This window comes from Pristis pectinata, chromosome 40 (genome assembly GCF_009764475.1).
Source record: "Pristis pectinata isolate sPriPec2 chromosome 40, sPriPec2.1.pri, whole genome shotgun sequence".
Lineage (NCBI taxonomy): Eukaryota > Metazoa > Chordata > Chondrichthyes > Rhinopristiformes > Pristidae > Pristis > Pristis pectinata.
Window position 1 is genome coordinate 2,917,762 of NC_067443.1, and position 23,435 is coordinate 2,941,196.

The 23,435-nt window shown below is 53.0% G+C and overlaps 1 protein-coding gene across 11 annotated transcripts in view; it reads right to left on the minus strand.

Moving 5' to 3' along the window:
• Positions 1-23,435, minus strand: part of shc1 (SHC (Src homology 2 domain containing) transforming protein 1) — a 132,934-nt gene that overhangs the window by 14,417 nt on the left and 95,082 nt on the right. For all 11 annotated transcript variants that reach the window (XM_052045876.1, XM_052045871.1, XM_052045875.1 and 8 more), the window contains 7 exons: positions 19,580-19,650; positions 15,988-16,051; positions 5,635-5,754; positions 4,214-4,267; positions 3,413-3,464; positions 3,203-3,329; positions 499-691 (listed from right to left, as the gene is read on the minus strand). In XM_052045876.1, the coding sequence (XP_051901836.1) occupies positions 499-691; positions 3,203-3,329; positions 3,413-3,464; positions 4,214-4,267; positions 5,635-5,754; positions 15,988-16,051; positions 19,580-19,650 (681 nt within the window). The remainder of the gene's footprint in view (positions 1-498; positions 692-3,202; positions 3,330-3,412; positions 3,465-4,213; positions 4,268-5,634; positions 5,755-15,987; positions 16,052-19,579; positions 19,651-23,435) is intronic.

Genomic DNA, 23,435 nt, shown 5'->3' on the forward strand with positions numbered 1-23,435 from the left:
TTAACAACTGTGCAATCTTCATCCCCTCACAAGCAATAACCACCCCACCGGCTCTGGAATGGGAGCCACAGGGCTCAGGTCTTGCAGAGGCTCCAAGAGCAGTGAAAACCCAGACCTCCAAACGCACAAAGAAACCGTCACGTGACCCGGGCTTGACGTGGTGACTGAAACGGGAGATGAGCCCTCTCCACTCGCAGGTTCCCTCTCCCACCACCCTGACTCGGAAACGCATCGGTGGCTCGTTCAATCGTCCGAATCCCCGGAACTCCCTCCCCCCGACAGCACCACGGGAGCGCCTCCCCCACACGGACTGTGGCGGTTTGAGATGGCGGCTCAGTCCCTGCCCTTTCGAGAGGGGGCGGTGAGGGATGGGCGATAAGTGCTGGTCTCGCTGGTGACAACCATAGTGGAGGGGATTCGGCGGTGGGGTGGGGGTGGGGGGGTGGGGGGGAGGGGGGAGTTGATCGGTGTGGACGGCGCACGGTACGTGACACTGACCAGTGTGGCCCCCATGTGGTTGGGCAGCTGTGGAGACACAGCCAAGCTCCTAGGCGCCCCCACCCCTTCCCGCTGCCTCACGTCCACCAGCCCACCGAGGGGGGGCTCCTTGCCCGGGAAGTCATTATAGTACTGATGGTCCGCTTGCTCGTCTTCCTCCTCGTCCCACGCTGAGGCGTCGAATCCTGCCATCCTGGGGGGGGGGGGGGGGGGCACAAACAAACAGCAGGTCAGCACGCAAGACGGGACGGTAGCGCAGAAGGTGGAGCCGCTGCCTCCCGGCTCCAGAGACCTGGGTTTGATCCCGACCTCCGGCGCTGTGCGTGTGTGGGGTTTGCACCCTGTGACCGCGTGGATTCCCCTCCCCCCCCCCCCCCCCCCCCCCCCCCCGGGCTCCGGTTCCCTCCCATGTCCCAACAACGTGCGGGGTCAGTGGGTTAATCGGCCTCTGTGAATTGTCCCCCACCACCCCCCCCCCCCCCCCGGTGTGTGGGTGAGGGGTAGAATGTGGGGAGAAGTTGGTGGGAATGTGGGGAGAATAAAATGGGGATCGGTGTAAATGGGGGGGTTGGTGGTCGGCACAGACTCAGTGGGCCGAAGGGCCTGTTTCCCTGCTGGATCTCTCGGAGGCTCTGGCACTCTCTCTGTCCCTTGTCTCTCTCCACACATCCTCTCCCCCTCCTCAACTCTCTCTCTCTCCCTCCGCCTCTCTGTCCCTTCCTGAGGACTGCCGGGACAGGAGGAGGGTACATGCAATGGGAGTATACAGACTATCTACTAAACTCTCCTAGGTCAAGGGCATCAGGGGTCAGGCACAGAGTGAAGCTCCCTCTACACCGTCCCGTCACACACTCCCGGGGTCAGACACAGGGTGAAGCTCCCTCTACACCGTCCCATCACACACTCCCGGGGTCAGACACAGAGTGAAGCTCCCTCTACACCGTCCCATCACACACTCCCGGGGTCAGACACAGAGTGAAGCTCCCTCCACACCGTCCCATCACACACTCCCGGGGTCAGACACAGGGTGAAGCTCCCTCCACACCGTCCCGTCACACACTCCCGGGGTCAGACACAGAGTGAAGCTCCCTCCACACCGTCCCATCACACGCTCCCGGGGTCAGACACAGGGTGAAGCTCCCTCCACACCGTCCCATCACACACTCCCGGGGTCAGACACAGGGTGAAGCTCCTTCTACACTGCCCCATCGCAGACTACGGGGGGTCAGATGCAGAGTGAAGCTCTCTCTACACCGTCCCATCACACACACCCAGGGTCAGACACAGAGTGAAGCTCCCTAACTGGCTGTGTCAATGAGGGATTGGCAAGATGCCATCTGTGAGGAAGCTGCTCTCCAGCTCGTACCAGACCTTGAATCGCGAGGGAACATTCTCAAAACAAACCCAGCAACACAATAAAAATGTGACATACCTCTTACAGGACCAATGCTTAGAATGCCACACTAAATCCATTCAGCTGACACACAACAGCTCAGCACGGACACCTAACCACTGAGCGTAAATCTAAGCAGCTCAGTATGGTGTTAATTGAGCCTTGATCTGAATCCCTGGCAGGGTGATTTGAACAGACTGGGACACAAAGAACGACAAGTTGGCAGCTTGTTCGAGCCAGAGAGCCAGCGTCCAACATCTCTTGGCATTAACCGGTGCCAGGGCTTAATGCGTTGCACACGGGCTGCCTGACCTACTTCAAGAAGAGGGACTTCCAGCCGTTTCCTTCAACGGGACTGCGCTCATTGTTCTGCCAGGGAGGCTGCCGGACCAGGATCACCGAGTACATCCAGGCAGCCCAACGGCACAGTGGTGAGTTTACCAATGCTGAGTTTTATTCCAGATTTACATCATTGAATTTGAATCCACCAGCTACCTTGCTGCGATCCCAACTTACACTAGAGATGTAAGATGTTGCTGGGACTTGAGGGTCTGAGTCATAGGGAGAGGTTGGGCAGGCTGAGACTTTATTCCTTGGAGTGTAGGAGAATGAGGGGTGGTCTTATAGAGGGGTACAAAATCATGAGGGGCATAGATGGGGTGAATGTGCACAATCTTTTTCCCAAGGTTGGGGAATCAAGAACTAGAGGGTAAAGGTTTAAGACGAGAGGGGAGAGATTTAATAGGAACTTGAGGGGCAACTTGTTCAGAAGTTGGTATCTATGTGGAACGAGCTGCCAGAGGAAGTGGGTGAGGCAGGTACAATAACGACTTTTAAAAGACAGTTGGACAGGTACATGGGGATCCAAGAGAGACTGCACATGCTGGAAATCTGGAGCAACACACAAAAAGCTGGAGGAACTCAGCGGGTCAGGCAGCGTCTGTGGAGGGAAATGGACAGTCGATGTTTCAGGTTGAGACCCTTCATCGGGACCCCCCCCACCCTTTTATACTATCTCCCCTCTTTCTTTCCAGTCCTGATGAAGGGTCTCCACCCGAAACCGACTGTCCACATCCCTCCACAGATGCTGCCTGACCCGCTGAGTTCGTCCAGCAGTTTGTGTGTTGGACAGGTAGATGGGTTGGAAAGGTGGCAAATGGGACTAGCTTGGATGGGGCCTCTTGGTCGGTATGGACCAGTTGGGCTGAAGAGCCTGTTTCTGAGCTGTATGACTCTAAGACCCGCTGCCATGATCTTACATGAAATACAACCCACGCGAAGCTACTCCAACCTGACGAGCCCTGGCGTTACCTGTCGTGCGGGGTCACAAGCTTGGGCGGGTTCTTCAGGTACTGCTTGAAGCGCAGCTCAAAGGCCTGCCCTATGGTGCTGATCACGTCCTGCGCCAACCCGTCAGTGCATTCGAGGATGTGGCAGGCTGGAAGGGAGATGAGGGGTTAATGGAGAAGTCACCTGGGAAACAACCGCGGGCGGCAATGAGTGATAAGGGAGGGGACGCACCTCTTTGATTCACAGGATCTTTGGCAACATAAGCGACGTATTCGACGGTGTCCTGCAAAGGGGAACAAATAAACCAGGTCACAAAACTGCCGGGAGGAAGCTTCCTTTCTGATGCACAGAGTCAAGTAATCCTTGTATCAATTACAGTCACAGGCATACAGCAACGGAACGTCTCCAGAGACATGGGTTCGATCCCCACCTCCGGCACTGTGTGTGTGTGTGTGTGTGTGTGTTTGTGTCTCTGTGTGTGTGTGTGTATGTCTGGGCATATGTCTGTCTGTGGGTGTGTGAGTCTGTCTGTGTGTCTGTGCCTCTGTGTGTGTGTGTGTGTGTGTGTGTGTGTGTGTGCGTGTGTGTGTGTGTGGAGTTTGCACATTCTCCCCCGGGTGCTCCAGTTTCCTCCCACGTTAATCGGGCGCTGTAAATCGCCCCCCCCCCCCCCCCCCCCCCCGTGTAAGGGTGAGGGGTAGAATCTGGAGGGACGATGGGAATGTGGGGAGAATAAAATGGGATCAGTGTAAAATGGATGGTGGTGGGTCGGCATGGACTCGGTGGGCCGAAGGGCCTGTCTCTGTGCTGTACAACTCCACGAGGACCAGCCACCATCGTACTGAATGGAGGAGCTGACCTGCTCTGTCAGATACCACAGCCCCACTCTGGTGTCCCTGCCTCTCGCCTGTCCTTTCCCACCCCACCCACACATCCCTCGTTCCTGTCTGTAAAGCCGGCCGTTATATCCCCTCAACTGCTTCCAGAGGAAGCGAGTACCACGTCCCCACATCAGACGGAGAACATACTCACTGGATCTCCTCCCGAGGCGAAGGATATGGACTGCATGTGGTGGTTGGCAATTATCTGCAAGACAAAGGCATTTTCATCAGTCTGCATGACAAAGAAACAACTGTAACTGGTTTAAAATTATGCTGAAGTGGGTCCCACTGAGGTAATGGTGCCTGCCCACCCACAGAGCACCGGTCCCACCGAGGGTCAGTGACGGGTCCATCACGTGCTTGGCACCGTAGCTTCTCCCAATCCGGGAATCTGGACCAGACAGAATGTTGTGGATGTTCATCGGATCTGAACCCACGTTCCCACCAAGTCCACCCAGATTCTACCCCTAACCCACACACCGGGGGGAGCGATTTACAGCGGCCGATTAACTCACCGACCCCGCACATCGTCGGGACGTGGGAGGGGAACCGGAGCCTGGGGGGAGCCCCACGGGGTCACAGGGAGAACTTGAAAACTCCGCACACACGTACACACACACACACACACACACACACAGCACCAGAGGTCGGGATCGAACCCGGGTCTGGAGCTGTTCATCTCCAACTCCAATTCTACAGCGGCCCGACTGCATGGAGGAGACGGATGCTTTTTGTCTGGTGAAGCCTCTGCCCTTCCTGCCTGGTGGCTGCAGAGAGGAGGTGGGTCCCTCTGGGGTGGGGGGTTCAGGTTCTGGGAGCACATTCTCTTGGGATTACCCCACCCCCAGCCCTTGTATCAGTTCCCTCCCACCCACCCACCTTCCCTCCCTCTCCATCGACCTTTCTCTGTCAGTGCTCCCTCCTTACCGACCCTGCATTTCTCCATCCCCCTCTTCCATCCATCTGCCCACTCTGCATCCCCTTCCCTCCCTCCCCTTCCCTCGTGCTCCCTCCTTCCCTCCCCCATCCCTCTGTTCCCTTCCCCCCCGTCCCCCTTTCCCTCCTCCTCCCTTCCCTCCATCCCACTTTCCCCCTCCTCCCTTCCCCTCTCTTCCCTCACCCTCCCTGTGCGGTCAAACGACCCTGCACCCACGCGAGGACCGGTTGTCGGACCCAGCTCCCCTCCCTGCGGCCACAGCACAAAGCTGCCACACCAGACCCACCCCCTCCGTTCACACCTACATGGCATCAGTGACCAGGACAAGAACAGGAGAAGGCCACTCGGCCCCTCAGTTCCTTCTCCACTGACCAACGAGATTGCGGCTGAACCGCTGAACCTCCGCACCGACCAAACACTTGGCCGCGAATATCGGTGATTTTACTCTGCCTCAGAGTTCTCCTTTCCAGGTAAGTTCTCCTGACGCTGGCCCCGAACCCCAGGGACTCTTCCACTGCAGTGGGAGGCACGCCTGTGCCATCAGACCCTCCCTCCCCTCTGTCTCAGAGCACGGAGTAACGACCTGGTGCGTGGGTTCCGCTCTCCATGCCCCCCCACCCCACCCCCTGCGTTACCTGCTTGCAGTCGGGCGCCATGAGGTTGAGGCTGCTGGTGGAGATGGTGAGGGTGATGGGAAGCCCGGCGAACTGCAGGTTGCTCTTCCCCAGGATGGTGGTGAGGGACCGGCTGCAGGGCTGTCGGAACGCAATGCACAAACGGTCAATTTAAACCTGTCACGGCTTGCCCCTAATATCAACACACGTACACCAACGCCTTCCTCTTCTGTGTCCGCACGCGCCACCTGTGGGTTCTAACCTGTTGGACCAGTCCCCCATGTAGGATCTTGTCAAAGGCCTCACTGAAGTCTTGGTAGATTACATCAACTACACCACCCTCATCAATACACATAGAACCATAGCACAGTACAGCATAATACAGGCCCTTCGGCCCACAATGTTGTGCCGACCTTTAAACCTCGCCTAAGACTATCTAACCCCTTCCTCCCACATATCCTTCAATTTTAAATTCCTCCATATGCTTATCTAACAATCTCTTGAACTTGACCAATGTACCTGCCTCCACCACCGCCCCAGGCAGCGCATTCCATGCCCCAACCACTCTCTGGCTAAAAAACCTCCCTCTGATATCTCCCTTGAACTTCCCACCCACTACTTTAAAGCCATGCCCAATTACTTCTTTGAAAAAAGGATCCCACCCAAGCAAAGCTGGGTTATCTTTGACTAATCCAGTCTGGGTGAAGGGTCTCGACACGAAACGTCGCCTGTCCGCTCCCTTCCCCCACAGATGCTGCCTGACCAGCCGAGTTCCTCCAGTAGGTTGTTTTTACGCTCCTGGCTCCAGCATTAATTTGCGCCTGCAGATTAATCCTGCCGCTCAGAATTTTTAATCTGACGACCTCCCCGTGGCACATCTGGGCGTGAGAGGGTGGAGTCGGGAGCTCGTCTGGTTGTCCGTGGACCCTCGGAAGGGGCGCAGCTCAGGCACCAATCACTGCCGACACTCGGTCTGACTGGTCCAGCCACCCAAAGTGCTCCACGGACACCAAAGCACCTCTGCCATGAGGTAGCAGCCAACTTGCGCACAGCAGTATCCCACAAACAGCAATGTAATAAGGACGTCTTTAGAAAAAAAGTAGTTGTGCTGGTTGAGGACTCAACGGCGAGCATAATAACAAGGTGGACTCCCTTGCTATTCACAGAAGCACCTCATAATCCAACTTCTGTGAATTGGACTCATCTATGCTGATGAAGGGTCTCGACCCCAAATGTTGACTGTCCATGTCACTCCACAGATGCTGCCTGACCCGCTGAGTTCCTCCCACAGTTTGGTTATTTGACCAGAAATTTAAATAGACCAGCCACAAAAATCCCGTGGCTACAGGAGCAGGTCAGAGGCTGCGGATCCCGTGGGGAGTGACTGACCTCCTGACACTGCAAGGCCTTTCCTCATCTACAGGGCACAGGTCAGGAGTGTGACGGGACGCTCCCCACTTCCCTGGGTGGAGTTAGTCCATGCACTCCACATCCGCCACATTACCTTCCCCCCATCTACAGGTCAGGAGTGTGACGGGACGCTCCCCACCTCCCTGGGTGAGGGCAGCTCCAACAGCTCTCGGGAAGCTCGACACCACCCGGGACAAAGCAGCCCACTCGATCGGCAACCCCCCCCCCCCCCCCCCCAAACACTCCCCCCTCTGCCACAGTGGCGGCACCGTCTACAGAACGCACTGTGGTCCCTCGCCCGGGGCTACTCCGACAGCACCTCCCGGACCCGCCACCTCTCCCCGCCGAGGGGGGACACCACCACCCGCAGGTCCTCCCCCCCGCCATCCCGACTCGGGAAACACATCGGCCTTCCCTTTACCGTCACCGGGTCTGAATCCCCGGGACTCCCTCCCCTGACAACACCGCGGGAGCACCTCCTCCAACACAGACTGTGGCGGGTCGAGACGGCAGCTCATCCCCTCTCCCCCCCAATCCGGTGAGGTGAACGATGGGCAATAAATGCTGGCCTCGTAGGCACACTACTCTGATCAAAGATCACTTAAAAGAGCTGCAACGCTAATATTACAGATGTCGCTGGTCAGACAACTAAGGGAACACGTTACCTTCGGGTAAGGAGCCACACGCTCGTTATTGGTCACCTGAGAGCTGTGGTGTCCAGTCTCAATGTTGGCATCTCCCACAGTGCTGTACTCAGACGTGGGGTGGGGGGGGGGGGGGGGTGCTCAAGCTGCTGGGCACAGCCCAAACGTACACAACACCCAACCCACATTATCCCCACGGATTTCGAGGAGACCACCTCAGAACGTAGAACATAGTATGAACCTCATGTCCCTCCATCTCCTCAACATCCAGAAATCTCTCTCTTGGATACACTGAGACCTCCGGGTGGGGGGATGGGCGGGGGGGGGCAGTGGGGAGGAAAGAATTCCCAAGATTCCCCCGACCCTCTCGTTCTAAGACCGGGACTCCCCAGCCGGGGGAAACGCCACTCCCCATATCCCCTCCCCATCGAGGGATTTGTGTCTCAGTGAGATTCCCTCTCATTCTCCTAAACTCCTGAGAGCCCTGGCCCCCCGTCTGCTTAATCTCTTCTCATGGGACAAGCCCAACAGCCCCTTCGCAACCCCCCCCCAACCCCGTCCCAGAGATCGATCTGGTTCATTGAGATGTGGTTCCTAGGACAGTGGGTGTGTTTACCAGTACTATAGGAGGGCAGTGGAAGATCATGGAGTACATTGAATGCAAGAACATAGAACAGTACAGCACAGGAACAGGCCCTTCGGCCCACCAACTAATCAAGCTAATGATGCCCAGTCGCTTCTGCCTACACAATGTCCATCTCCCTCCACTCCCTGCACATCCATGGGCCTATCTAAGAGCCTCTTAAACACCTCTATCGTACCTGCTTCCACCCCCACCCCTGGCAGCACACTCTAGGCACCCACCGCACTCTGTGAAAAACAGAAACCACATCTCCTTTGCACCAGCTGTCTACCCTCAATAATTCCTCAACCACAATGCAGCCAATACTTGTGTTAAGGTTTACAACACATGCAGTGGCCATTCAGTCCATCATCTCCATGCTGGTCGGAAAAGAGCTGCCCAACCCAGTCCACCTTCCAACACTGGGTCCCTACTTCTCCATCAGGGGCACAACGCTCCCCACCATCGAGGACGTCTTCAAGAGGCGGCGCCTCAAGAAGGCGGCATCCATCACTGAGGACTCTCACCACCCGGGACGTGCTCTCTTCTCGTTACTACCATCGGGGAGGAGGTACAGGAGCCTGAAGACCCACACTCAACGATTCAGGAACAGCTTCTTCCCCTCCGCCATCAGATTTCTGAACGGTCCATGAACCCACGAACACTCCCTCGTTATTCCTATTTCTTTACACTATATATTTTTGTAATTTATAGTAATTTTATGCCCTTGCACTGTACTGCTGCAGCAAAGACAACAAACCACCTCATCTAAGTCAGCGATAATAAATCTGATTCAGACTGGGCAGTGCCTCAGGATCGAGGTTGGCTTCCACACCGGTTTGATGATTCTGTGGTGGCTTATGAGACCGACATGGGAAATGCAGACCCTTGCACGCGTCAGATTCAATTGTTTTAAGTAGTTTTTTTAACATGTATAGCGTTTAATACACCTCAAGTAGCTGCACAAGGAATGGCTGCTTCCTAGCTTATTGGTTTGTCCATCAGGTGAATATGCGTTTTCTCATTGGTTGGTTTTGCCACAGGTATCTAATAGGTTTCCTGATTGGACTATTGTTAGCTAAGGAGTACCTCTTATCTCAGGTATAAAAGGTGTCGTTTTTTGTTAATCTCTCTCTGGCCTCTCTCTCTCTCTCTCTCTCTTGCCTTTTTCTCCCTCTTGCTCACAGTCACAGAACTGAGCACAGTCAGACCCCACTTGGAGCACTGTGCTCAGTTCTGGTCGCCTCACTGCAGGAAGGATGTGGAAGCCATAGAGAGGGTGCACAGGAGAGCTACAAGGATGCTGCCTGGAATGTGGCGCATACCTTATGAAAGCAGGTTGAGGGAACTCGGCCTTTTCTCCTTGGAGCGACGGAGGATGAGGGGGGACCTGATAGAGGTGTATAAGATGATGAGAGGTATTGATAGGGTAGATAGTCAGAGGCTTTTCCCCAGGGCTGAAATGGTGGCCACAAGAGGACGCAGGTGTAAGGTGCTGGGAAGTAGGTATAAAGGGGATGTCAGGGGTAAGTTTTTTTACTCAGAGAGTGGTGAGTGTGTGGAATGGGCTGCCGGCAACGGTGGTGGAGGCTGATACGATAGGGTCTTTTAAGAGACTTCTGGATAGGTACATGGAGCTGAGAAAAATAGAGGGCTATGGGTAAGCCTAGTAATTTCTAAGGTAGGGACATGTTCGGCACAGTTTTGTGGGCCGAAGGGCCTGAAATGTGCTGTAGGTTTTCTATGTTTCTATGTTTTCCCCTGGCCCTAGCTCACTTTTAGTTCCATTGTCTTGGCTCATCTCCTAGTAGTAAAGCTAGTGCCATGTGCTCTGTGACTGTTTCTTTGTTTTAAACTTTTCCAATAAAACTTTGTGAATCCTTCGGCAAGCAGAAAGGCAAATTCTGCTTCTGTGCCTGTCCGCTTTTTTGTTTGCGTGAATCAATAGAATTTCACCTTGGTGGGTCCACGTTCTGATTAAGTATTCATGGGACATCTGCAGATGATGGGGTGTGGCCTGCAGCTGATGGCAGGAGATGATGGGGGGGAGATAGGTGGTCGTGATGCATTACGGTACGTGCGTCCAGATCAATACAAAGTGCAGGTGATTACAAATGGAAGCTGAATCCACTGAGGTCCCTCAGCAGGAGTGCCTCGGGGGAGGGAGAGAGCTCCGCTGCTCTGTCCTGCTTGTGGTAAGTGCATCATGACTTTTTAATGCGCAGCCTTTCGGACCGAAGGTTAGAACCATTGGCAAACTCCGGCCAAACACAGCTTGTCTGCAAAGGGGATCTATGAGCTCAATAGAGAAAGGCTTTCGGTGACTAAAAGCAAGGGGTGCTTTGGAAGCACAATCACTTTTGTAACACGGGGAGCACCTGACAGCAAATTGGCTCACAGCAAGATCCCATATAAAGCAAGATCAGTTGTTTAATTAATGCTGGGTGAGGGATAAGTACTGGCCTGAGGGGCACATTGCCCTCAACTTTGTGTCGTACCCGAGAGATGGGGCCTTCTGTGGGCAAAACAGTGGTTGTATGTGTGTGAGTGTGTGCGTGTGTGTGTGTGTGTGTCTGTGTTTCTATGTGTGTGTCTCTGTGTGTGTGCGCATCTGTGTGTCTGTGTGTGTTTCTCTGTGTGTGTGCGTCTGTGTAGGTTTCTGTGTGTGTGTGTTTCAGTGTGTATGTTTCTGTGTGTGTGTGTTTCTGTGTGTGTGTGTGTGTCTGTTTCTGTGTGTGCGTCTGTGTGTGTGCAGTTCTGTGTGTCTGCACATGTGTGTCTATGTGCATGTGTGTATGTATCTGAGTGAGTGAGAGTCTGTGTATTGCCCCAGTGTGTGGGTGAGGGGTAGAAAATGGGGGGAGTCGATGGGAACGTGGGGAGAATGAAACAGGACGGGTGTCAATGGCTGGTTGATGGTTGGCACGGACTGGGTGGGCCGAAGGGCCTGCTTCCCTGATGTACGACTGCAGAGCCGGGAGCATCCGACCCCGAGAACGATGGCTGAGATAAAGCTGGTGTTTGTTGGGGTTCTAACTATGCTGGTAGGTCAGAGGGGGACAGAAAGCGACCAGCAGGTGTGTGCGACAACTTAAATCCTTCAGAAAGGGGCCACTGTAAATAGACGTATATTGTAAGCACCTTAAGTGTGCTTCAGCAATGAACAATCCACCGGAGGAACTCAGCGGGTCAAGCAGCATCTGTGTGGTGGTGGGGGGGGGAGGAACTGTCAACGTTTCGGGTTGAGACCCTGCATCAGGACTGAGAGTGGGGAGGGGCGGTGGCCGGTGTAGAGGTGAGAGGGAGGGGAGAGACAGGGGCCGGCAGGTGATGGGTGGATCCAGGTGAGGTGGGGGCTGTCGGACAGACGGATCCGGGTGGGAGTTCTGAGCCGGTGGCTGGTGGGTGATATGGAGACTGTGAAAGGGCTGCAGATGATGAAATCTGAGAAGGGAGGCGTGAAGAACCAGATGAGGGAGGTGGGGAGGGAGGGTGGAAGGGGACCCAGTGGGAGGACTGTGGGTGATGGGCAGATGGGGTGGGTGGGGGATGGGGGTGGGGCTGGGGTGGGTGTAGGAGGGACTAGGTAGATCAGGAGAGAAGAGAAAGGGACAGAGGGGGAGCAGGTTGCCTTAAACTGGAGAGTTCAGGCAGCAGTTTTAAGGGTCAGAGGGGCTGAGGGAGACGGGGAGAAGTCACTGGGTTCGGATGGTCAGCCGGATCACGTTAAATGGCAGAGGGGATTGGAGGCAAAACCGCCTCTTGTAATCGTCTACCTTTCCACGTTTAGGTGGTTCACCGGTGACCTTGGGCCGCAGTCGGAGATTTCGGACAGGCGACTCAGAGAGGCAGGGCTTAAGGACAAGAGAGGGGGTGAATTCCAGGGATCAAGGAGGCTGAAGGCAGCGGCAGAGTTACTGGGAATCGACTGCACTTGCAACGAGGTGACCTCCCCTTTCGTTCCAAACCCTCCCGGTCTATTCCAAGCATTACGGTAGCTCTCCACCACATCCTGTCCTAGGCCTTACACCATTCCTAATGGAATTCCTGCTACTGCTTTATGTTCTGCAGGCTCAATAAATGTCATGGCTTTAGTGCTGCAAGACTCCATTAAATGTCACCAAGATGAAATATTCAGAAAGATCAATGCAATTAAATATTGACAGCGTGAACTGGGATTATGTATAATGCTTTTAACAGCAGCTCTCGTCCAGGCCGATTAATTCATTCGGAGTGAAGGCCAGAGCTGGGAGAGGGGCTGATAAACAGCTAACTGGCCAAGCATCTTCATCATTGACCTACTAAAAAGACCGTTTGGCCTGTGTGGGATCTGCTGGCCCACAGTCCATGCAGGTCCCCAATCCTAGTTTACCTTGCTGAGAGCATAAGGAACAGAGCAGGCGTTGGTGCATACAGTCGCCTGAAACTTATTCTCGCTCACGTGCTCAGTATGCAGTCACAGGGAGAGCATGCAAACTACACACACACACACAGACACAGACACACACACACAGCGCCAGAGGTCGGGATCGAACCCGGTTCTCTGGAGCCGTGAGGCAGCAACACTAGGTCAGGCTTGAATGAACACCCTTCTTCTCACCAAAGGAAGTTTATTACAAATACAACTTCAAACCAAAACTTCAAATTAGTATATTGTCATCCTGATCTAGGACTCAGTCGATTCCCACCCCCGCCCCCCCACAACAGTCCCAGACATCTCCGCGGTGGCAGCGGACACCGCGTGTTCTTTCTCAAGGGACACTCGAGCATGTACATAACCCCGGAAGGGGAGGCAGGCAGTGGGCTCGGGCTGGCTGCTCCATAGCGTACTGTCACGTTAACATAGAACACTACAGCACAGTACAGGCCCTTCGGCCCACAATGTTGTGCCGACATTTTATCCTGCTCTAAGATCTATCTAACCCTTCCCTCCCACACAGCCCCCTATTTCTCTGTCATTCATGTGTCTATCTAAGAGTCTCTTAAATGTCCCTAATGTATCTGCCCCCACAACCTCTGCCGGCAGTGCGTTCCACACACCCACCACTCTCCGTGTAAAAGAACTTACCCCTTATACCTTCCTCCAATCACCTTATAATTACGTTCCCTCGTAACACATCATTAAATGCATCAAAATGTTTAAATACATAAAAGGAAATTATATTAGTTAACTAACTACTTGCATTAAAACTTATCATCCATAATCCCCACTTAAGTTCTAACCGACTGCACCACCATAGTCCTTTGGGATGTGAGGGAGTCAGGAGTGGACAGACTTCACATACGTACGACGAGGTCAAATGGCCCAAAACTTTGAGGATCCTTTTTTTTAGATACGCACAGCCTTCAGACTACTTTCACCTGACGGGGTCCCGCGTGATGGAGCTGCCCGTTACTCTCCCCCCGCTAGAAACCTGAGCCCGTACCTACTGGGTCTCATTTTGCAGGCACGGTAGTGTAGTGGTTAGCGGAACGCTTTACAGCACCAGTGACCCGGGTTCAATTCCGGCCGCTGTCTGTAAGGAGTTTGTATGTTCCCCCCGTTTCTGCGTGGGTTTCCTCCGGGTGCTCCGGCTTCCTCCCAAAGACGTACGGGTTAGAAAGTTGTGGGCATGCTACGTTGGCGCCGGAAGCGTGGCGACACTTGCGGGCTGCCCCCAGAACATATGCAAAAGATGCATTTCACTGTGTGTTTCAATGTACGCGTGACTCATAAAGAGATCTGATCTTATTTCCTCCCCCAGTAGGTTCTACCTGACCTAGTTCCACATCACCTTCCTTGCTTATCAGATTCCAGTGTCTGCAGCCTTGTTTCTCCACATCACCGTCCAGCCTCTGCCTCCTCCCGACCCCTTCCTTGTCTGTCTCTACCTCTCGCCCACCAGCCACCGTCTCACGCCTCTTCCCATCGTCTCCCCCGTCACCTGTCTCACACCCTCCCACCCTCTCACCTCTCCACTCCGGCCACCCCACCCCGCCCCTCCCTCGATACTCTCAGCCCTCGCCTGTCCCCTCTGCCTCCATGGATGCTGCCTGACCCTCTGAGATCCCCCAGCGGGCAGATCCCAGCATCGGCAGTATCTCGTGCCTCGTGCTCTATCTCGGACTTCACAGCGCGGGAAACCGCTCGATTGTTCTTGGAATCCAGCGAAACCCGTGGAAGGTGAAATGGAGTCGACGTCATAGGTCGATGACCTTCCCACATTGGTCGGAATGCCGACTCTGCTTCTCTCTCCAGCATTGTCTGTCAGTATCTCACATCTCCAGCCTGGCCTGATTTTCCATAGAGGGAAACAGGCCCTTCAGCCCAACTCATCCCTGCTGACCACCAATCACCCTTGATTACACTCACCCTACCCTAACTCATTTTAGACCTAGCCTAAGCCAATTGCATTTTGTTTGTGATCAGCTGAGAGCACCGGAGAGGGGATGCCAAGGTGTTGGGCCCAGGATAGATCCTCCGAGGATCTCAGAGGATCTATCCTGGGCCCAACATGTTGATGCAATCACGAAGAAGGCATGCCAGCGGCTCTACTTTGTTAAGAGTTTGAGGAGATTGGGTATTGTCAGCAAAGACTCCTACAAATTTCTACAGGTGTACAGTGGAGAGCATTCTGACTGGTTGCATCACCCGCCTGGTGTGGAGGCTCCAACGCGCAGGATCGCAAGAGGCTGCAGAAGGTTGTAGACTCAGTCCGCTCCATCACAGGCACAACCTTCCCCACTACCGAGGACATCCTCGAGAGGCGGTTCCTCAAGAAGGCGGCATCCGTCAATGAAGACCCTCACCACCCGGGACATGCCCTCGTCTCGTTACTACCATTGGGGAGGGGGTACAGGAGCCTGAAGACCCACACTCAACGATTCAGAAACAGCTTCTTCCCCTCCACCATCAGATTTCAGAACAGTCCGTGAACACTACCTTGATGTTCCTTTTTTTTGGTACTATTTATGTTTGTAATTTTTATATCTTTATGCCTTTGCGCTGTACTGCTGTCGCAAAACAGCACATTTCACGTCATATGCCGGTGATAATAAACCGGATTCCGATCGCCAGCCCTTGGCCACATGAGGCTGCTTCAAGTAAGTTAGAAACATGGAAACATAGAAAACCTACAGCACATACAGGCCCTTCGGCCCACGAACTTGTGCCGAACATGTCCCTACTTCAGAAATTACTCCGCTTACCCATAGCCCTCTATTTTTCTCAGCTCCATGTACCTATCCAGAAGTCTCTTAAAAGACCCTATCGTATCAGCCTCCACCACCGTTGCCAGCAGCCCGTTCCCCGCACTCACCACTCTCTGAGTAAAAAACATACCCCTGACATCCCCTCTGTACCTGCTCCCCAGCACCTTAAACCTGTGTCCTCTTGTGGCCACCATTTCAGCCCTGGGGAAAAGCCTCTGACTATCCACATGATCAATGCCTCTCATCACCTTATACACCTCTATCAGGTCCCCCCTCATCCTCCGTCGCTCCAAGGAGAAAAGGCCGAGTTCCCTCAACCTGCTTTCATAAGGCATGCTCCCCAATCCAGGCAACGTCCTTGTAAATCTCCTCTGCACCCTCTCTATGGCTTCTTGTGCCCCTGTGCGTACATGTACACGTACTCATGCATGTGATATAAACTCGACTTTGACATCTGACATCCTGGGTGGATACTGCAGTAAAATGCAATGAAATTCAGTGAATTACCTTCCTTCTTCTGGTTGCCCCTTTAGCTCCCGGCACAGCTTCACAGACCACACCTATTGCTTCCCTGTGGGTAAAGAAGAGGGCAAGGTATTTAACTGCACCAACAGTGTCAAATGCTCTCCCTTTCACCTCAGTTCCCTCCTGTGGATTGCTTGGTGTGAAGGGAGGCTCACAATGGAGTCATGCAGACTGGAGCAGGCCCTTTGGCCCACCGTGTCCATGCTGACCATCTGTGCCAAGCCCTCTGCGCACCGGGGACACGCGCGCTTATGGAAACGTTGCGAGAGTCTCTGCCTTCACCCCACCCCTCAGATGCTGCGTTCCAGATTCTCTGGGAGGAGAGAATTTTTCTTCAGATCTCCTTGACAGCTCTCACTCCTCCCACCGAGAAGCATCCGTCTGATTGCCCCGGGGGAGCTGGGCACAGGCCGGTGGTCCCCACTGAGCCCACTGCATTCGAGGTCCAGCACCGCCCTTCTCGCAGGGGCAGGGAGAGTGGCAGGGACTGCTTACGGAGGGGAGAGATATAGGGGAGATAGTCAGGAACTCTTCCCCAGAGCAGAGGGGTCAAAAACAGGAGGGTTTAGGGTAAGGCGTCAGAGGGAACGCGAGGAAGAATTTTTTTCACTGGCTGGAATCTGGAACGCCCTTCAGGCTTGATGGGCTTAGTACAATGTCGGTAGCGCAGTAGGTAGAGCTGCAGCTTCACAGTGCCAGAGACCCAGGTTCGATCCCGACCTCCGGTGCTGTCTGCGTCTGTGGAGTTTGTGCACTCTCCCTTTGGGTCTCCTCCCCGGGTATCTCCAGCTTCCTCCCACACCCCAAGGACCCATGGGTCGGTGGGTCAATTGTGCCCAGTGCCTGGGTGGTAAAACTGATGGGAGGAGGAGGTGATGGGGGAAGATTAGTGGGGAAATGGGAGTGTGAGCCAGCATGCACCGATGGGCCAAATGGCTTGCTATTGGTACTGGTTTATTATTGTCACTTGTACCGAGGTACAGTGAAAAACTTGTCTTACAAACCAATCGTACGGGTCAATTCATTACACAGTGCAGTTACGTTGGGTTAGTACAGAGTGCATTGATGTAGTACAGGTAAAAACAGTAACAGTACAGAGTAAAGTGTCACAGCTACAGAGAAAGTGCAGTGCAGTAAGGTGTAAGGTCACAACAAGGTAGATTGTGAGATCAGAGTCCACCTCATTATATAAGGGAACCGTTCAACAGTCTTATCACAGTGGGGTAGAAGCTGGTGGTACGTGCCCTCAGGCTCCTGTATCTTCTACCCGATGGAAGAGGAGAGAAGAGAGAATGTCCTGGGTGGGTGGGGTCTTTGATTATGCTGGCTGCTTCACCAAGACAAGAAGAGGTAAAGACCAAGGAGGGGAGGCTGGTGTCCGTGATGCGCTGGGCTGTGTCCACAACTCTCTGTAGTTTCTTGCAGTCCTGGACATAGCAGTTGCCGTACCAAGCCGTGATGCATCCAGATAGGATGCTTTCTATGGTGCATTGGTAAAAGTTGGTGAGAGTCAAAGGGGACAAACCAAATTTCTTTAGCCTCCTGAGGAAGTAGAGGCGCTGGTGAGCTTTCTTGGCCTTCTACAGTAGGGAAACATCCACTTAGATAGAGCCACGCTTGGAGCAAATGTTTTATATATTATTAAAGCATTGGTCGCAATGGAACATTAGGGAAAGTTCAAAGGAGATGTGCAGGGCAGGTTTATTTTGCTTTTACACAGAGAGCGGTGGGTGCCTGGAATGTGCTGCCAGGGATGGGGGTGGAGGCAGATACGATAGAGGCGTTTAGGAGGCTCTTAGATGAACAGGCAGGGAATGGAGGGATATGGACCACGTGCAGGCAGAAGGGATTAGTGCAGTTAGGCATCACTAGCTTAATTAGTTCGCCACAACATCGTGGGCTGAAGGGCCTGTTCCTGTGCTGTACCGTTCCATGTTCTACGGCAAAAAAGCTTGGTCAAGGAGGGAGAGGGGCAGAGAGGTTTAATTCCAGAGATCGGGGCCCAAGGAGCTGAAGACAATGGGAGAATGGTGAGAATCAGCAATGACGGAGAGGGATCTGAGAGCATCAGAAGGCGGGGAAGGGATCTGAAAACATGGGAGCTTTGAAACCAAGTGGTCGCTTGATGTGGAGACAGTATAGGTCAGCAAGGAGGGGAGGGGAGGGGAGGGCGAATTCTCTGCCTGGGTCTAACCTGGATGTGGAAACGTTGGATAGGGTGCAGAGGAGATCTTCCAGGATGCTGCCTGGTTTGGAGAGTATGCATTATGAGGAGAGACTGAGGGAGCTAGGGCTTTACTCTTTGGAGAGGAGGAGGATGAGAGGAGACATGATAGAGGTGTACAAAATATTAAGAGGAATAAGTAGAGTGGACAGCCAGTGCCTCTTTCCCAGGGCACCAATGCTCAATACAAAAGGGCATGGCTTTAAAGTAATGGGTGGGAAGTTCAAGGGAGATATCAGAGGAAGGGCTTTTACCCAGAGAGTGGTTGGGGCATGGAATGTGCTGCCTGGGGCGGTGGTGGAGGCAGGTACATCGGTCAAATTCAAGAGGTTGCTAGATAAGCATGTGGAGGAATTTAAAATAGAGGGATGTGTGGGAGGAAGGGGTTAGATGGTCTTAGACGAGGTTTAAAGGTCAGCACAACATTGTGGGCCGAAGGGCCTGTAGTGTGCTGTACTGTTCTATGGTTCCATGATTGAGTCGAATCTGCACTACCTCTCTGAAGCTTGTGAAAGGACTGGTGCAGAGAGCAGGAGAGCTTCACACAAGCTACCTCAGCCACTGTAGGACCACTGTTCAGCACCTGTAAGCATCAGTCCCTCTCAGCACCCAGGAGAGCTGTACATCAAGGCCGGGGGGGGGAGAACTCAATCGTAAGAAAGTAATACAGTTTATAAAGCAATGAAGATCTGACCAATGTTGCTTTGACCTTTTGGCTGCAGAGGGCTGTGATAAACAAGTGCAGAGGCCACCCAGCGAATTAACCAAAGGCTACACAGGCCTTGGTGGCACAGTTGGTAAGTCACTGGGCTAGCAGGCAGAGGTCTGACCATTGATTCAGACACGGGTTCGAATCCCACCTCTGCAGTTGGGGGGAATTTAAATTCAGTTACTTAAGAATAATTATTACCTCACAATCCACCTCATTACGACCTTGCACCTTATTGTCTGCCTGCCCTGCACTTTCTCGGTAGCTGTGACACTTTATCCTGCATTTACCTTGAACTACCTCAACGCACTGTGTAATGAATCGATCTGTATGAAACGGTATGCAAGACAAGTTTTTCGCTGTACCTCGGGCCATGTGACAATAATAAATCAATTCCAAATTGATGAATGTTTTGAGTCATAGAGTCATACATTGTACTTATCAATACCAATCCCATTCAGTAGAAATTGGCCCAAAACCTTGGGCATTTGTTTCATTGCCTTCCATACCTTGGCAATTCAAGTGCTTGTCCAGATGCTTCTTAAATGTGAGAGTCTCTGCCTCCACCACCCCCTCAAGGCAAGGATTTTGACTTTTTAAAAAACCTTTTCTTTAATTTTGACATTGAAGCTCTGACTGACCTTGTGACCTGCGTCCTGGTGTTGAAGTCCAACGCTCGCATAGATTGGAGTACTTCCACACAGCCCATGTACTGAAAGACAGACACAAGAAGTAAATGACACACTTACCTCCCCACACACTGAACAGATTTCAAAACCACCGTCAGTCCCTCACTGGGCCAGCCTCCCACTGGGATCCCAGGTCACAGTAAAACAGGGCAATGCTCTCTCTCGCCTCAGTCTGAAGGTCGTGCGTTCGAGCCCCACTCCGGAGACTGAAGCACAAAAGTTCGGGAGCAGTGTGTTGACGGGCCACTGAATTATTGAAGACGTTTCGGGTGAGATGTTAAACCGAAACCCCGTGCGTTCTCTAAGGTGGAAGTCATACAGCACGGAAACAGGCCCTTCGGCCCACTGTATCCATGCCGATCATCAAGTACCCACCTACACTAATTCCATTTACCTGCACTTGGGCTGTAACCTTCTACACCTTGACGATTCAAGTGCTTGTCTAGATACCTAGGAGTCTCTGTCTCCACCAGCCACTCAGGCAGTGCGTTCCAAATTCCAACCCCCACCTCTGGGGGTCAAAATTCCTCCTCGTGTCCCCTCTAACCCCTTATCCTAAATCCTTTAGACCCCTCTGCTATGGGGAAAGGTTTCCTGCCATCCATGCCCCTCATAATTTTGTATTTGTATACCTCTAGGAGCTATCCTCGACTTACAGACATCCCTACTTATGAATAAGCTGCCATAATATTATTCCATTCAAAAGCTGGATGTACATTCTGTATACGTTCATTCCTATGAACGGCAAAACTAGTTTCCTCCCTCTCTTTCCACTTTTAGTAAAATGTTCTTTCTGATCAGTCTAATGTCTTTTGATGCCACTCATTACAACACTGTGGAGGTGTGATCTCTTTAACTTCCGGTAACCACTCGCTCCTTTTTATTTCCCTTATCCCACTGGCCCTCATCACCTTCCCCTCCCCTGCCCCTCTCGATCTGCCCAACACCCTCCTCCCTCCTGTTCCCCTCCCCGCCTCCTTCCCTTTATTCCGTGGTCCACTGTCCTTCCCTAATCAGGTTCCACCTTCTTTAGCCCTTTGTCACGTCCACCTCTCACCGGCCAGCTCCTGACATCATTCCCACTCTCCCCTCCCTCACCTGCCCCTCATACCCCCCGCCCCCCACCTAGATCCACCCCTCACCCGCCAGCTCTTCCCCCCACCCTTATATACCGGCTATCTCCCCTCTTTCTTTCCAGTCCCGATGAAGGGTCTCAGCCTGAAATGTCAACTGTCCATTTCCCTCCACAGATGCTGCCTGACCCGCTGAGCTCCCCCAGCACTTTGTGTGTTGCTCCAGATTTCAGCATCTGCAGTCTCTCTTGTGTCTCCAAGTGATTTTCTTGTGTATTTTCTGACTTATGAACAAAATCAACTTACGGACTACCTGCTCATTAACCAGGAACAGCCTCGATCAGATCTCCACCCTCCCCCAGCCTCATCCACTCCAAGGTAAACAAACCAGTCCTTCCTCGTAACTGAAACGCTCCATCCCAGGCAGCACCCTCTGCACTCCCTCCACTGCAGCTATGACCCTGTGAACAATCCCACTGAGGAGAAACAAGGTGCATTCTCTCTGGTGTCCCAGGAGAGTGTCCTGGTATCTGTCAACCAACATGGTGAAAACAGACTCTCTCAGTCATCATCTATGGGACACTGACCCTCTGTACTGTGGAGGGTCGTGGCTGTCACGTGACAACACTGCCTCTACCTGGTCAGAAGACACACCACTGCCAAACAAGGTTTGGTTGCACCCTACCCATCAGCGCACACCTGACCATTAGCCCCTTTAAGCACCTTTGTACACGGCCTCCGGCCACTGGCCTTTTTGAACTATCTGGGCTGGACCCCAGAGTCCTCCAGCACTATAAAGAGTGCCACATGTGCCTGGTTCGCTCTCTTTCTTTGCTCCGAGGAACCGTGAAACGATGCTGGAGAGACCGTTGGTAAGGTGTGCACTTCAACAGGGATGGGGGGGGCGTTCTAAGTTAGTATTCCCGGTAGCGTAGAGCCGTGCCTGCATTGAGTCAAGGTGTGGCAGGTATCATATAGTTTTTCCTTGATTGTCTGTACCCAGTTCATTGTGTGTGCGTGTGTGTGTACTTTACCCTTGTTGCGATTTTCCCACGCTCACTATCTCTGATGGGTGCGTGTTGCCCTGTTACCTTTTCTGCGCGTTTGTCTTTGTAAATAAATCATTATCTCTAAGACTGTGTTCAGAGTCCTTGTCCTTTGAGACCTCGAATCTGTTTCACAACACCCTCCAACAGTGAAATAAACAGAAAATGCTGGAAACACCCAACAGGTCAGGCAGCATCAGTGGAGAGAGAAAAAGATCAACCTCCTCCTCCATCAAGAGTTCCAGAAGAGTGACCCGCTAGAAGTTTATAAAATTACGAGAGGCAGAGACAGTCAGAATCTTTTCCCCTAGGGTGGAAATGTCAAATACTAGAGGGAATAGCTTTGAGGTGAGAGGGGGGAAAGTTTAAAGGAGATTTACGTGGCAAGTTTGGGGTGGTGGGTGCCTGGAATGGGCTGCCAGGGGAGGTGGTGGGGGCAGGCACAATAGCCACACTTAAGAGGCAAGTTAGACAGGCAGGTGAACAGGCAGGGAATGGAGGGACATGGATCACGTGCAGCTTAAATTGGCATCGTGGTCGGCACAAACATGGTGGGCCGAAGGGCCTGTTCCTGTGCTGTGTTCGACGCGCAGTTCCCGTGTGCACTCCCTCCGATAGACTTTTTGCAGATAAGGTCAATGGGATATTCAGCTTCCAAGGGCATCCTGCTCTTGCCCTCAAGAGGCAGCCACTCCTCCAGCCTGCGTGACAACCATGCAAGGGCACTAGGATCTGTTGGTAACCCTTTCTCACTGCCTCACCAGAGTCTGGAGAATAAACCAGAATCCTTCGCAGCCCTCAATGCACACAGGATTACAGAGGAAATGCAAACAGGAAGTTGAGCTGTTGCTACACTGATGATACTGAGGTGGATGTGTGTAAATTACTGTATGTGTTAGGGTACAGTCCTGCCGGGGACAGGTCTGCCACTTTATAACAAAGGGCAGCATGTGAAGCTGCTGCCTCATACCTCCAGTGCCCCTGATCCAAATGCTGTCTGAGGGCACTGTCTGTGTGGAGTTGCCTAGCCCATCAGCACAGAAACCAGCCTCCCCTCCGCGGACTCTGTCCACACTTCCCGCTGCCTCGGGAAAGTAGCCCACATCATCAAGGACCCCTCCCACCCCGGACACTCTCTCTTCTCCCTCCCTCACGTTGGGCAGAAGGTACAAAAGCCTGAGATCACGAACCACCAGGCTCAAGGACGGCTTCTATCCTGCTGTTATCAGACCTGTCACACACTAAAAGATGGACTCTTGATCTCTCAATCTACCTCGTCGTGGCCCTTGCACCTTATCGTCTGCCTGCACTGCACTTTCCCTGTAACTGTGACACTTTATTCTGCATTCTGTTTTCCTTTGCACTACTTATGTACGGAATGATCTGTCTGGACGGCACGTAAACAAAAGCTTTTCACTGTACCTCGGTATGTGTGGTAATAATAAACCAATACCTTCTCCTCATGATTACAGTGCTCTGGTTTCCTCCCACAGCCCAGAGGTGTGAAGACTGGTAGGTTATTGGTTACTCTAACTCACCCCTGGTCTAGAGCACGATGATGCTGGAGGAACTCAGCAGGCCAGGTAGCTGAGTTCCTCCCGGATCACCGTGTTTTTCATCTGGATTCCAGCATCTGCAGTCCTTTGTTTCTCACCCCTGGTCTAAATGAGCCGGAGGAGAACCAGGGTA